General features: G+C 31.0%; 1 protein-coding gene across 1 annotated transcript; it reads left to right on the forward strand.

The window, feature by feature from the left end:
• Positions 1–11,251: 11,251 nt before the first annotated feature.
• LOC119667357 (zinc finger BED domain-containing protein 4-like) lies at positions 11,252–12,786 on the forward strand. The gene is made up of 4 exons (XM_038076647.1): positions 11,252–11,556; positions 11,602–12,048; positions 12,133–12,568; positions 12,619–12,786. Exons 1-4 carry the CDS (start codon positions 11,252–11,254, stop codon positions 12,784–12,786), a joined length of 1,356 nt encoding a protein of 451 aa, XP_037932575.1.
• The last annotated feature ends 2,697 nt before the right edge of the window (positions 12,787–15,483 follow it).

Here is a 15,483-nt window from a genome sequence, read left to right on the forward strand (position 1 = left end):
AATGAATAATTTTGCGAATTACGCAAAATTTATTATTACAAAAGAAATTTTAATTTTTAATTAACCTTAGGGTGCACTATGGTTTTCCTTAAAGTATAAAGGACATTAACACTTACGTACCGGCAAAGTAACTGCAACATAAAACAAATACCCGCTATCTATTCAAGTATTTAAAGAACGTGTGCCATGAGGAAGTTCTCAGTCGTCGTTTGAACTAACAACGAAATTTGAAATTTCCGCGGAAAAGTTTCACACAAGAATGATCGAAATAAACAACAGTAGAACAAAATGTCAATACTTGCCGAAGCCTGCAGCAATCAATAGAAACTCCAAGAACATGTTGAAGCAAAGTACAAAAAAATCGTCAAGCGTAAGGTGGGTCCAAGTGACTCCAGTCAGCACCAACATCCAATAGCTGAAAATAGTCAAGCGATTCCACGTATTACTTCAAGCGACAGGAATCAAGCATCTACGGCTCAAGGGAGGAGGTTAAAAAATAAGAGCGTAGTAATCACAGCAGCGGAATCTTCTGCAAAAGCAATATGTAATTATGTCGCTAATACAATAAATCCAACGTGTTACGTTACGTCACTAATGGCAGGAACAATATCGACAGAACCCAGTTCCAGTGAATCATGCATAACTCACGCAATGGAACAAGAGGATGTGATTGATCTCGACTACGACTGACAACAAATGGAGCTGGAGGAGAATGAGATCGCACGCCCCAAAAAAAAAGGGTTTGCATCACTTGGCCGGCAGAGCTGGAATCGACTATACGCGACGCACTTACTTAACATATAAAAGTTAAACGAATTACCTACCGTCGAACGTTCAACAATGTACTGTATCTGGTGCGAATTTACCGTCAAGATCTCGTGACTGTCCATAGTCTCCACAAACCGTAAGAAGGAGAGGAATGTACATAAATAAACACTCTACACCTCATTAATTTTTTTATATCCAAAATTGTTGTTATGAAGCCACTGTTATATATGAATAAAATCGAGAAAATATATTTTATGAGAAAAATCTGATACGTATCTTAATGACCTTGTTTTTAATAATTGAACCCACGTTGAAATTTAATATTTCTGTTGTATAGATTTCGTGACGTGAAGTAGTCTGAAGTTAGGAAAATTAAAATTAACATTAAATTGGTGAAATCATAAATACACACCTTCTGGATTTACCACAGCTACTTTAATGTACTTATAAATTATTTACTTTCGCATTATTTTCTATAAATCAATAAACGACGTTAAAAATTACAAATACCGGTGCTGGTTATAAAATCAAAACAAAATAAACAGACGTCAGAATCATCAAGAGAATTCGCCGCTAGAGACGATCAGAACTTTCTGAACACACAATTTTAAAAACAGTATGAAAACAAGAAATAGAAACATTGTAAGTGAGCTACATGAAAAGCTCGTCTGATCAGTATAAAAGGCGACGCGTTTCGTTAAGAGGCAGTGAGTCTTGAATGATTACTGAGTGGCATTATATGCCAACCAATAAAATAATATAATAAACATTATCTGACACGAAGGCGGTGTTAAGTCGTAGTGTATAACATAATACAAAATATATATATAATAGTTTACGAGCGTAAGGCGGTTTTAAGTCAACGCGCTGTTGTGGTTTTCTGTGATGTAAGACGTGACTGCGTCAAATGTTGTATCCTTTATTTCAAAATCTGAACTAAATGTATCTTTTATTTAACTTCAGTTAGTTGTATCTTTTTACTAACTATAATCGTATATGTCTTTTTTTTTTAGTTGTAATTTTTGTTTGTCAAGTTATATAGTTATATAGTTTATTTGGTTATACATTTAAGTAAACTTCACTATTTTTCATGTTTCAAAAAAAAAGTCATTGATTTGTTTTCTCTGTAGATATTCTTTTATTTAACTTTTTATTCCAATTTCAAGTTGCTTTCTTTTGTATAGAGTTTTCTTTTTATTTTTGTTTAGTCAAAGCAACCAAATTCCTTAATATAAATGTTTATAACTATTTTACAACGTCACGTTTAGTTTTTGATATTATTTTATTTAAATTATTTATTTTTCTTTAAATTTTTACAAATATATTTTTTTGTTTAATTTTTTAAAACACACGACTTAATTGTTTTTAAATTATCCGTCAGCGCTACTACGCTTAACCACTTTCTATTACTAAATGCCACTTCAAATTTTGAACCCATCTTATATACCTAAACTTGATGCAAAAATCCAATATATGACCTTAGAATTACCTTAGTTACCTTATTGGGCTTTTCCATAGTTTCATAATTTACTTTGCTAAATTCGCAAAGTTTTTATTATTACAAGAATGCTCAAGAATGATATTTTTGCAATTCTTCCGTATTTAACATTTTCAAAGTCACTTACATCATGACACCAATTACTAACCAAATACCAAAAATCAGCATTTCTTATCGTCGAACTGACTAGTGGTGCCAAACTTCGTTACTTTTGTGTATTTGTAACAACCCGTTACTTTTCAAGTATGTATTCGTTACTCAGTATTCGTTACTGCGGTTTCGTTACTGCGTTTTCGTTACTGCGCTTTCGTTACTGTGCATTCGTTACTGAAGTTTAAATGCTTTTTTTCGGCAATAAAAGAAATTTTTAAAAGCATATATATTTATTATAATAAATTGTAGATTTAATACATTAGAATTATTTTATTGAATTGTTTGATCCGCATATTTTGCATTTAGCTTTTTACGCTCTACTGGTTCAATCGAATCCAAATTTCACTTTTTTATATTAATATTTTTAAACATATTTAATGAATTTGATAGCGAAGAAAAATTTTGTTCAAAATATAGTAGTTATTATTATATCACAAAAACAATTGCTTAAAAGTAATCGTTACTAAGTACTCGAAAGAGTAGTTATAATAAATATTACTCATTGGTAAAAAGAGTAAAAGTAACGAATACAATAAAAAGTTTGTATTCGTTACTCAGGTATTTCTTGAGTAACGAATACAAAGTAACGGATAGTTACATTTTTGGCACTACTAGAACTGACGGTCTGATGCTTTGGTTCTAGTCAATAACTGCCCAGATGCAAATAACCTTGCCTATTTTTAGGGAAAATGTACGATCACCTAAGACCGTACACACTACCTTACGGAAAAACTGCCAAAACCGTGAAATTAAATAAAATAAATAATTAACTCACAACATTCCTTCCCCCTATGAAGAACATTGTGGCACACAATGTTACATATCTAACGGTCTATATTAAACTTGCATCAAATTTAGGTTCACATACTTTGTGATTTTTCTTAAATTTATTAAAATTTAGGTTCACATACCTTGTGATTTTTCTTAAATTTATTAAAATATAAATTTTCAATTATAAAATATTTATAATTACTACTTTACAATGGTTGTATTTTATTACCGAGTCCATGTCAAATATTTACTTATAAGTTTACAAATTAATTTAATATTATAAATATTATGTAACAGGTTTACAAGTTTGCATATTAAGAAGCTTCCAACTTTTTTTTAAAATTTAAAATAGTTGCTTCAAAAATTATCACAATTTTTCTTTCTTTTTTTTTTAAAAGGTTTTTCCATTTAATTTCAATTAAAAAAAATATTACAAATTATTAGGTCAAAAAGTTGTTATTGTTTTGGACTTGCAAAAATTTATTTAAATTATAATAAATAATAAAAATGTTGAGTCAAACAAAAAATATATATTTCAGTTTTCTAGTTTCATTTTTTGACTTTTCCCCCGGAAAAACAGGAACCTTCATCTCCTAATTGTAAACCTACATCTCCTAAAAAATTAAAACGGAGAATACCGGAGAATACTAAAGACTAAATTTAAAAGACTCGTTAATAGTTATAATTTTGTCTATCTTTTTTATGTAATTTAAATAGATTGTTGTAAAATATTTTTTCCCTTCCTGAAATTATAATCTTAGCATTTACTGGACTAGTAATTTCTGTTATTGGAAAAGGTCCCACCCAAATAGGTGAAAACTATTTTTTCTACTTGTAATCCTCAATCATACTCTATCTCCTACTTTAAACATTCTGTTTTTAGAATTCTTATTATAGTTGATCTTGGCTTTCTGTTTCGCCAATTCCTGATTTTTTCGAACGAAGTCGTATGAGCGTTGAATTTGATATTTTAAAATTTTTGAAAAATCGTCATGGTTGTATAGTGGTGTTGGTTTTCTTTTTAGTGTTACAGGAATTTCAAATTCGAACCCAAATAGTGTTTTCGATGGTGTCTGCTTTGTCGCAGAATGCACTATGTTATTATGAACATGCATCGCATGGTGCAACCACTCATCCCAGTTGAATCCATCCAATTCAACGAAACTTCTTAAAAATTCCGCTAAAGGACGATGACTTCTTTCCAAAGAGCCATTTGCCTGTGGATGATATGGAGTAGTTTGTATCCTTTTAACACCAAGAATTTTGCAGATTTCTTTGAATAATTTTGATGTGAAATTAGTCCCATTGTCAGTCACTAGAACTTTTGGTATATTGAATTTTGAAATTATTTCATTAAAAAATTTCCTTGCTACTGTCGTAGCTTCCCCATCCTGTAGTGCTGTACATACCAAATATTTAGAAAAATCATCCTGAAATGTTAAGATGAGCTTATTCCCACTCTCTGTAGTAGGTAGTGGGCCTATAATATCCATAAACACTTTGTCGAATGGTCTTTGAGGGGTATCCGTCAAAACCATCGGCATTTTCTCTACCCTAGAGCTCTTGTTCTTCTGGCATTGTTGACATGTTTCGACGTAGTCTTTTATCTGTCTTTGCATACCTGCCCATTTAAACTGTTTTCGTATTTGTAAATACGTTTTAACACCCCCTTGATGTCCTCCGATAGATGAGTCGTGGAATTTCTTTAACACATCCTGGACATCTCTTTTTTTGGTTAGAAATACCGCGTAATCTTCTTTCGTCTGGTCCTTTGCATCTTCCACTTCTTCTTTTTCATTTTGTTCCACTTTATTTTTGTTTTCCTTTAGTTTTGTTGCTCTTTTATTTCCTCTCGTAACTACTGCTATTGGTAGCCGACTCAGAGCATCCGCGTTTTTGTTTGTTTTTCCTGGTTTGTACAAAATTTCAAAATCGTATTCCAACAATTTCAACCGGAATCTTCCTAAACGTGTGTCTTGGTCTTTAAGATTTGCTATACCTCTTAATGGCTTATGGTCAGTAAATATTTTAAAATGTCTTCCCAATAAGTAAGACCTAAAATTTCTAGTTGCCCAAACTAACGCAAGAAATTCCTTTTCTATAGTTGAATATCTTTTCTCCGTATTACTCAGAGCACAGCTTGCGAAATAAAGTGGTAAATCAGAACCTACTTCTCCCTGAGATAATACTGCACCTAACGCTTCATTACTAGCGTCGGTTGTTAAAACAAAAGGTTTTGAGAAATCTGGATATTGGAGTATAGGAGGCTTCGTTATTGCAGCCTTCAATCTAATCATTGCTTCTTGGCAACTGTCGTTCCATTCGAACTTTTCTCCTTTCCTTAGTAATTTATTAAGTGGTAAACACACACTCGTTGCTTATGGGATAAATTTCCTATAATAAATCACAAGTCCCAAAAATGATTGCAGTTCCTTAACATTTCGAGGTGCTGGGATAGACTTAACACACTTAGTTTTGTCTGGATCTGGAATTACTCCTTTGTCCGAACATTTATATCCAAGGTAAACGACTTCTCGTCTTAAAAACTGACATTTCTCCGTTTGTAATTTTAAATTATTTTCTTTTAGTGCTTGTAATACTCTCCTTAACCTTTGGTCGTGCTCGTTTAAATTCCTTCCATAGATAACAATATCGTCGAGATAGACGAAACAATCTATCCCTTGTAACCCTGTTAAAATACTATTCATAATTCGCTGAAAAGTTGCGGGTGCTCCTGTTAAACCAAATGGCATTCCAAGAAATTCAAAATGTCCTAGACCTGTGCTAAATGCCGTTTTCTCCCTGTCTTTACTGTCTACCATCACCTGGTGATAGCCACTAGCCAAATCCAGCGTTGAGAAATATCTACTGCATCCTAGTTGGTCTAAAATTTCATCAATTCTAGGAATTGGAAACACTTGTTTAATTGTTTTTTCATTTATTTTTCTAAAATCAACCACGAGACGCCATTTCTTTTCCCCATCCACACAAGTCTTTCTTCATTGTTTAAACGCTCATCCAATCTTATTAATTTCAGTAATTTTCCGTACCTTTCCTGTAAGTTTACTTCTTTGTTCAAATTAACATTAGGGACCTTGTACTCATAGTACTCATTCATATCACTGCCCTTTAATTCAATTTCACTATTCATTTCATTTGAATAGACATTTCTAACTATTTCCTTTTTATGTATTACGAGTGTTCCTTCTTTAGGAACACTTTTACTGGAATAATCATTGTTGATCTACCTGGGATTGTCATGCTTTCTGCTATACAAATCCGACCATGATCTACAATGCTTACCAGTGATAAAGTAGCTAATTCCTCTTTATTCTTAAAAAATTTTAAAACCTTTTTAATTGTGTCTGTAGTAGACCGGTTCCACAGTTCATCTCGACCTAGAAGTCCGTCTGCTGGTAATTAGCTACCTACTGGCACTACATGCATTTTCAATTGTAGAGCTAGAAATTTTCGATGTTCAATATTGACCGTACCCAATGTACTTATATTGCCTCCAAAAGCTCCCGTAAGACCCTTTGTGCCTTTGGTGTTTATATCTTTTAAATTGATTAACGTCTCTGTTTTTATAAGGCTGGTGTCTGCTTCCGAGTCAACTAAAAGTCGAAGTTTATTCCCCACTGCACGTTCGCAAGGTATTTCTACACAGGCATCATCAAACGATTGACTACTGCTGTCTTTGGCATTGTAACTCGCTCCTTTTGCCCGTAGTACTCTTATTTGTTCAAACACCCACTCTGATTTTTCTTTCCAGTAATCCGATAGTATTGAACAATACGAAATTAGTAATGTAACTATACATGTCCAAGTACTGAACATATATTTGTTCACCCTCAACACTATATTTGTAATAATAAATTTGTTCAAATATAAATTTATTATATATTTTTTTTTTGAATCTGACTTTCATTCGATATAATATATTTCTTCTCTTTTTAATTCAGCAGGAAGAAATCTGCGCATTAGTAGGCATCCGAGAATGCCGAGACAAAAATAATTTGTGAGACTTTTGTTTAAGCTGTTCGAGCTCAGTTTAAAATCTGAATTTTATTAACAATTTTCCAAACTATTTATACAAAATGTTTTACAATAATTTACAAATATTTTTTCTAATAATTTTAATTGCGGCGCACAGTGTGACAAAACACAAAATTAGGCGGTCATAATTCGATATTTTCGAAACCAGTAGAGATATTGATATGAAATTTTCCTAAAATATAGTTTTTGAGTTGATCTTTCTTTTAAATCTAATTTGAGCCCAATCGGCCTACTGGAACTACCCGAAATTTTTGCCCAAACATGGAGATTTTACCGTGGTCCCAAGATTACTTAAAAACTATGATAGGTAGAAAGCTGAATTCAGGCGTCTGAACATAATGTGTTATAACTTCGTTATTCTTCAACCGATTTAGTTGAAATTTGAAATATAAATAAATTAAATATTTATAAAATTATAAATGTCTTTTTGTTATTACTTATTGAATTTTTTGTTGAAATAAATGGGGTTTATTGAAGGTCATATTTTTCGTAATTTTTCGCTGGTTTCTGAGGCCTGAAATAGGTATAAAACATAGAGTGCGCAGGCCAATTTTTATTTTATTGTAAAGTGTAACTATTTGGCTATTAATAGGAAAAATTTCATGAAAAAACTCGGACACATTTTTTGGGTATTGCAGATAGAAGTGAAAATGACCATAAAAAAATTACTGACTTTTTGTGCAATTTTGCTAATAAAATTTTTTTGATAATTAAAGTCGAAATATTTTTTACACGTAATGAATAACAATATCCTAAGCTTCAAAAAAAATCAAAAATGATCATTTTTGAATAAATAGTAAAAAAGCTATAAGGGTTTAAAGTTGGTTAAATTTTTACGAAATCATAATTTCGCTAAAGTTGCAAAAACTACAAATAACTTAGGAACTAACGGGCGGATCACACCCATTTTTTGCGTGAAGTTGTGTTGCTATGTACGTCAGATATATATATAGTCCAATAAGTGCAAAAAGTTTTTTGAACCATAATAAACGATTTAATATGAAAATTTTGTATGGGGGGTGGGTGTGGCAGTGGGCGGAAACCCATAAAAAATTTTTTGAATATAGATAATAATGTAAGTTTTCCGGACACCAAAATTCAGCTTTCTACCTATCATAGTTTTTAAGTAATCTTGGGACCACGGTAAAATCTCCATGTTTGGGCAAAAATTTCGGGTAGTTCCAGTAGGCCGATTGGGCTCAAATTAGATTTAAAAGAAAGATCAACTCAAAAAATATATTTTAGGAAAATTTCATATCAATATCTCTACTGGTTCCGAAAATATCGAATTATGACCGCCTAATTTTGTGTCTTGTCACACTGTGTGGCGGCACTAAAAAGGTTGACCCACGTCAATGCTTAGAAAATATTATGACACATTCAAGTGTGTCATATCGACATGTGCAGAATAGTAGCACAGAAAAGAAAAGTGTCAAATAGCAATTGCATACTTGCTATGACCAAATATTCTACTTGCATTGCGGTGGTTCATCCGTGTGCGATCGCATTACATATTACATTAGTTAATATAAAATAATTTGTGCATAAGCACTTTCAAAAATACAGAATACTACGTTTCCACTACGTACTTAGTAAGCCATATAGTAACATTGAGCTTTTGGTCGTTTACATTATGGAAAAGAGCTTTTATGTGTCAAGAAGTTACTTAAGAAATGAGAAAGAGCTTTTATGTGTCAAAAAGTTCTAGTTTTAGAGCTTTTGTTTGTTTACATTTTAATTGTAAGCAGATGACATTAAATTTTGTATTGTTAGAATGTTAGTTTTAAATTTTGAATGTTTGTTTATGGTTTATTTCATGTGTCAAATGTTTCAAATTCCGATAATTTCCAATGTTGCATTCGTCATTTTTGGTATAATTTGGTCGAATTTTGCTTACTATATGCTATAGTAAGTAAAAAAGCACAGAAGCTATTTGTATGGTAAATGAAATTTACTCAGTACGATAAGCTTGCTAAGAACGTAGTGGAAATGGCCTATAACATAATTTATTGTTTGTTTTTGTTTACATTGTTGCGCTATACACAACACCTCTACCCTTTTAAAAAAAAATTTTATTTATACAATAAAGAAAATTTTTTATGATAATTTGAATTTTGAAAACTTGACATTGACAATTTTTATTTCTTAAAAATAATTTTACAAATAAATGCAACAAATTTATTATTGCAATATTATACTATTCTATTACGAATAGAATAGTTTTGAAATTTAACAATTAAAAATAAAAAATATAATTAATTAATTAATTCAATTATTCTACAGCTGATTTATGATTTCGTTCTAATATATAAATACAGCAAGTAAAATTGTTAATAAAAAAAAAAAAACTTTCATAGCAAAAGTAACAAAACTCCAGCAAAAATATGCGAACACAAAAAGCCAAGTACGGCTTTGGATCAGTTGGTTAAGGTGCGCTGATTCTGAGCTTCATATTTGGCAGGACCAGAGTTCTATTCCTGGTACTTGCAGTCTCAAAAATAATTATTTACGAATAATTAAATAAATATGAATTATTTCCAAGACCACTGATGAAGGGTATTTGGCAATACTCGAAACAGCTGTATGGCCAGCCAAAAATTCAATTAATTAAAATAATTTAAAAAATAAATTTTTGTTGTTGTTTCACTTCTGTTCGAAAACCTCTTTATATAAATTTATTATATAATAATTTTTATTTTCTTATAATATTTACATTGTTTGTAAATTTTTCTTTAATCTATTATTATGAACTATCTTTATTTTATTATTAATTTCTATAGTGGAATTTACACCATTTCTATCAACTATCTTATATGGACCATGATATGGATTCTCATGTTTCCTTCTATTTTCTACTCTTAAATAAACTAAATCTCCTACATTAAATAAATTTTCTGATGCATTAGCATCTTTAATTTTTTGAGAATATTTTTCTTTTATTAATATCTCATTTATCGCTTTATGTGCATACTGTAGTTTTGTTTTTAACTCAGTAACGTAAGACAGGGTTTGAATTTACTACTCCGTAGCAGCAATAGTAACGAAAAAAATGCTATGCTCCTGCTTCTACTCTTTGACGGAGCACTTATGAGAGCAGAAGCACAAAACAAAATTTGCGTTGCTCTGCTATACTATGCTGTTTGATTTGTTGAAGCACGAAGCAAGAGCAAGAGCAAAAAATTAAAATATGTGCTACTGATATTCGTAGCAGTAGTCAAATTTTAAAATTGTTACTCTTGCTGTTGCTGTGCTACGAAACAGAATAGTAGCGGAGCAGAGCAAAGCAAATTGTGTTTTGTGTGCATGCTACGGCTACTGCTCCCGTAGCAATTACTACTGCTCCGGAGCAACTACCGGTAGTACTCCGCAGCATATGCTTCATACTTTTCTGTTATTGAAACAATTTTTTTTTTCTGCTGAAAAATTAACGGAAAAATTGCGATAGAATTTTACCGTTTACTATTCCGTTATTTTTATTTAAATATTTTCACTACTTTGATATATGTACTTTATTGATTTGATATCCAGTCGTTCAGTATTAGTTCGTATGTAGCAATGGCTTGTAATAAAAGTAACATTAATGTTTTAAAATATTTTGATCCCAGTGACAAAGGGTATATAAAATGTAAGATATGCAGTCGTATTTTAAAAAACGAGCGCATATTTAATTTAAGAAAACATTTATTACAATTGCATAAAATATGTTTAGATAGTAATAGTGAAGAAAATGATTCAACTTCTGTTGAGTCTATTAAAAATATTAAAAAACAATTAAATCAAGTTGAAATTAACAAAAAACAATTGTTTCGATCGTACATTGGACTTGTAACAGAAGATAGCATTCCATTTAATGTTTTAAATTCCGCGAATATGAGAAATATAATCGATCCCATATGCCAAGGCCTTACAGTCAAAAATCAAAAAAATTTTTATCTAAATGGTAACAAATGTAAAAATGTATTAAAACTCGTAGCGGAAAACATTAGAATAGAAATCAAACATGAGATGAAACATCGCCTATTATCTTTAAAAATAGATAGTGGTACTCGACTTTCCAGAAACATATTTGGAATCAGTGCACAGTTTATTAGTAAAAATGAAATAAGATCACGTATACTTGGAATGGTTGAACTTAAAGGACCGAATGCAAGTGCATCTAATATTCTTGCTAAAGAAATCTTATCAACGTTAACAAAGTATGATATCCAAATTGGACAAATTGTGTCAATTACATCTGATAATGGGGCCAATATGATAAAAACAACGAAGTTGTTATCCCAATATTGTACAAACGAAGACGATATTGAAATGTCTGAAGTAGATAACAACAATATGTATATAAGAAATATTAATAGTTTTCAAATATCGATAGATGTACGTTTAGGTGAAATACAAATATGCAGGTGTGCAGCTCACACAGCACAACTTTGCGCACTTGATATAACAAAAAATGCAGATATTAGAAAATATTTGCTTCAGTGTCGCAATATGACTAAATACGTTAGAAAACTATCAAACGGGTATAGAGAAATATTTGAATTCAAAAAATTACCATTACCCCAATTAGACTATCCTACTCGATGGGGATCAACATACCATATGGTTGAACGGCTTAATAAAGCAAAAGACATATTAAGTCATATTGAATCAGTAGAAAACAAAACGGAAGATGAAAATTTCGACGCCAATAAGTGTTTTTGGAATTTTATGGCGAGCTACTCAACCGTTCTTAATCCATTACAAAAAACTATAGTCAAGTTTCAAGAAGAACAATTACATTACGGAAATTTTTATGCTTTGTGGTTAAAATATAAGTTATCTACTAGTAAAATTTTAGTATCACATTCAGAAAATAAAAATGCAATTATTTTTCAAATTGGTCAAAGTCTAATGGAAAGTATAGAAACAAGGACTCATAAACTATTGTCAAATGCAAGCTTAGATGCTTGCTTGTTTTTAGACCCAAGATTTCATCAAATGCTAAATGATTCTCAGAGGGTTGAAGCTGTAGCTTATTTAAAAAAATTATGGGAAAAAATTAAATCACATGTCCCTAAACTTCTTCATTCATCTAATCCATCCCACTTAACGGCAACGGAAAGTGTACAGGTGCTGGAAGAAGATGACGACGACCTTCTCAATGAATATTTAGCTGCTAATTTAGTACCCACTGATGAATGGATTGATGTTTATTTAAAAATTGAGAGATTAAATCTTCCTTTCATGAAGGCTAACTTAAATGTATTAAATTTTTGGAAAGAAAGACAGTGCAGCGATCCAGAACTTTATGCACTTAGCGGCTTTGCCATTCCGCCAACACAAGTAAGCTTCATCATCCATATTGCATCTAAATGTTATAATTTTTTTTTAAGGTCATCATAGAACGTGCATTTTCATCATTAAAATTGATTTTGGCAGATAATCGTAATCGTCTTAATCATGACACGTTAGAAAATAAACTGCTAGTAAAATTTAATCCCTCCTTTTTAGATCAGTCAATAGAAAATTTGCCTTTATTCGAAGAAAATGAAGATGAATAAACACAAATCAAATTCTTATTGTAAGCAAGAAGTATAGAGAAGGATTTTGTTCAAAAGATTGCTAAACTAAATGTAATTTTATTTAGTTTTTTGTGCTTCTGCTCTCATAAGTGCTCCGTCAAATTCAGAGCAGAATCAGGAGCAATAATAAAAACTATGTAATAGTAATGCATTTTCAATCACTGACGTAAGAATCATAATTATAGAATTTTCTACCTTCTATTATCTCGTTTGGAAGATTCGCGACTCTACCATATACTAATTCGAAAGGTGAATAATTTGTTACACAATGAGGTGTAATATTATATGAAAATGTGTAGTATGGGATCCAAGTATCCCAATCAAAATTGTTTGTAAACGATAACATATATTCGTTTAATACTCTATGGTTTCTTTCTATAGAACCTAATGTTTCGTGATGATAAGCAGTGGATTTTAAATGTTCTATACTTAATAATTTACACATATTATTTATTAATTCATTGAGGAATTCTGTACCTCTATCTGTTTTTATTTTCTTAACATCACCATATCTAAATACAAATTTTTCTACCATGGCTTTTGCTATCTCTTGAGCTTCTTTTGTTTGTATAGGAAATGCGACTACATATTTAGTTAATTCGCATTCTATAGTGAGAATGTATCTGTACCCATTAGATATTCTTAGTGGACCTACAGTGTCCATCTGTATTACTTCAAACGGTGAAGTTGGAGTGTTAGTTACGACAAATTTTTCTTTATGGTGTCTTATTATTTTATTCTTATTACATGATGCACATTTTAAAATATAATCTTTTATCATTTTATTCATTCCTTTCCATACGTATTTCTGTTTCAATTTAGCTATAGTTCTTCTTATTCCGGTGTGACCTCCGTGAATACTTGTATGGTAATTCTTTATTAATTCAACTTGTTCCACTTTATCCACGACATTCCTTGGTGGATTATATAATAATATACTTATAGGTGTTTGCTGACCTTCATTTTTTATTTCTTTTTGCATGCTATTATATATTTTCACTAATTGTTTTTCATCAATGTATTCGAATACTATATCTTTTGTAGATAATGCTACTTTATTAAGATTATTTTTGTTTAATACTTTTGTGAGCGTATCCAAGACTGATTCTAAAATCAAGTTGGGCTTATTGCTACACTGTACTTTAATAATATTTTTCTCAATTTTTATAATTGGCAAACTTTTCTTATTCTTTTTTTTATCGAGCTCAAATTTCAATATAGGTAATCTTCTAATATCAGAAATCGAAATACAATTCCACATATAGAGTTGATCATTCTCTGTGTAATTTGTACCATGATTCTGCTTGATTACGTTTTCTTCATTATTCATTTTCATTTTACTTCTGGTCACAATATTAATATTTTTCGGAATCATTTCTTTCAGTGTATCCGAATCCATTCTGATTCTGGATAATGCATCAGTATTTGTATTCATTTTTCCTTGTTTGAAAATTATGTTAAAATCATAATCCATTAAATCTACTCTTATTCTTGTTAACTTTGACGAAGGGTTTTTGTGTGAAAATAGTGATACTAAAGGTCTGTGGTCTGTGACTACTGTAAACTTTCTTCCATATAAATATGGTCTAAAATGGTTAATTCCCCAGTGTATTGCTAAAAGTTCTTTTTCTATAATCGGTTTATTTAACTCGTGTTTATTAAGAGATTATTATTATGGCATACGATATTGTTAGATCGATTCCAATGTCTCTGTTGAATGTTTATATTTTTTTTTCTATGTTTAATTTGCTTTCTTTTAAAAGTAGTTAAAATAACGCGCGTGCTGCTCATTTTTTTATGGTTAATATGCAACCCAATGTTGACTTTCGTCAACTTTGCACATATACGGTACTTCAAAATATAAAAACAATATTAATTTACAGTTTTTTGGCTTCAAGATTCCAAATGAACAGCACGCGTTTTATTTTTGATATTCTTTCTTTATATATTTTTATTTTATTACATTTCGAAGTGATTTTTTAAATTTCAATTTTTTAAATAAAGTGTGAATTAATTTCAATAAAATACAAACTGTTGTAATTTTTAGTTTTTTTTATAACTTCAACAAATACAAAAACTCTTGTATTTTTCATTGGCGCCCGAGCAGGGAAATCAAATAATAAATAATTTAAAAATTTTAAAAAAAGTGAAATTTGGTGATCATTGTTCGGTGGAGCTGCATTTGGCAGCATTGTGATTTTCGTTGAGTTTAATTTTCATTTTCCACGTGTGAAGTGGTTGCGGTGAATGTCGGTGTGGTGTCAAGTATCAGCACCAGACAAAAACCGCTAATAAAAAAAAAAAAATCAACAAATTGACAAATAAGAAGCCAATTTCATCTATCTGATAAAAACACGTGCAGGCTGCTGCTATTGGTTTTTTATTGCTTAATTATCATTGCTACTGTTGGCCGCTGCTACTGCAGTTTCCTGCTCAATTCTTATTGCTGCTGTTGGCCGCTGCTACTGCAGTTACTGCCATTAATTCCACATTGCTGCTACTGGCCGCTGTTACTGCAGACTGCTACTGCATTTCGCTGCTGCTGTTCGCTGTCACTGCAGATCGATACTGCTCTTCATTGCTGCTTCTATTCACCAGTGCTGCTGTTTTCTCTTTCTGGATGGAGTGCAACTGTAACACCACTGCCGTTTGCCAGGTAAGAAAGTGCAAATAATG

The sequence above is a fragment of the Teleopsis dalmanni genome, chromosome 1 (assembly GCF_002237135.1).
Source record: "Teleopsis dalmanni isolate 2A chromosome 1, ASM223713v2, whole genome shotgun sequence".
In the NCBI taxonomy this organism is placed as follows: Eukaryota; Metazoa; Arthropoda; class Insecta; order Diptera; family Diopsidae; genus Teleopsis; species Teleopsis dalmanni.

What these genes read in the sequence shown, in the direction of transcription:
- LOC119667357 (XM_038076647.1), top strand. Translation starts at nt 11,252, where the DNA reads ATGAAACATCGCCTATTATCTTTAAAAATAGATAGTGGTACTCGACTT. An exon ending in AACGAAGACGATATTGAAAT is followed by an intron (nt 11,557 to 11,601) that starts GTCTGAAGTAGA and finishes AAATATTAATAG; the next exon opens with TTTTCAAATATCGATAGATG. An exon ending in TTGCCATTCCGCCAACACAA is followed by an intron (nt 12,569 to 12,618) that starts GTAAGCTTCATC and finishes TTTTTTTTTAAG; the next exon opens with GTCATCATAGAACGTGCATT.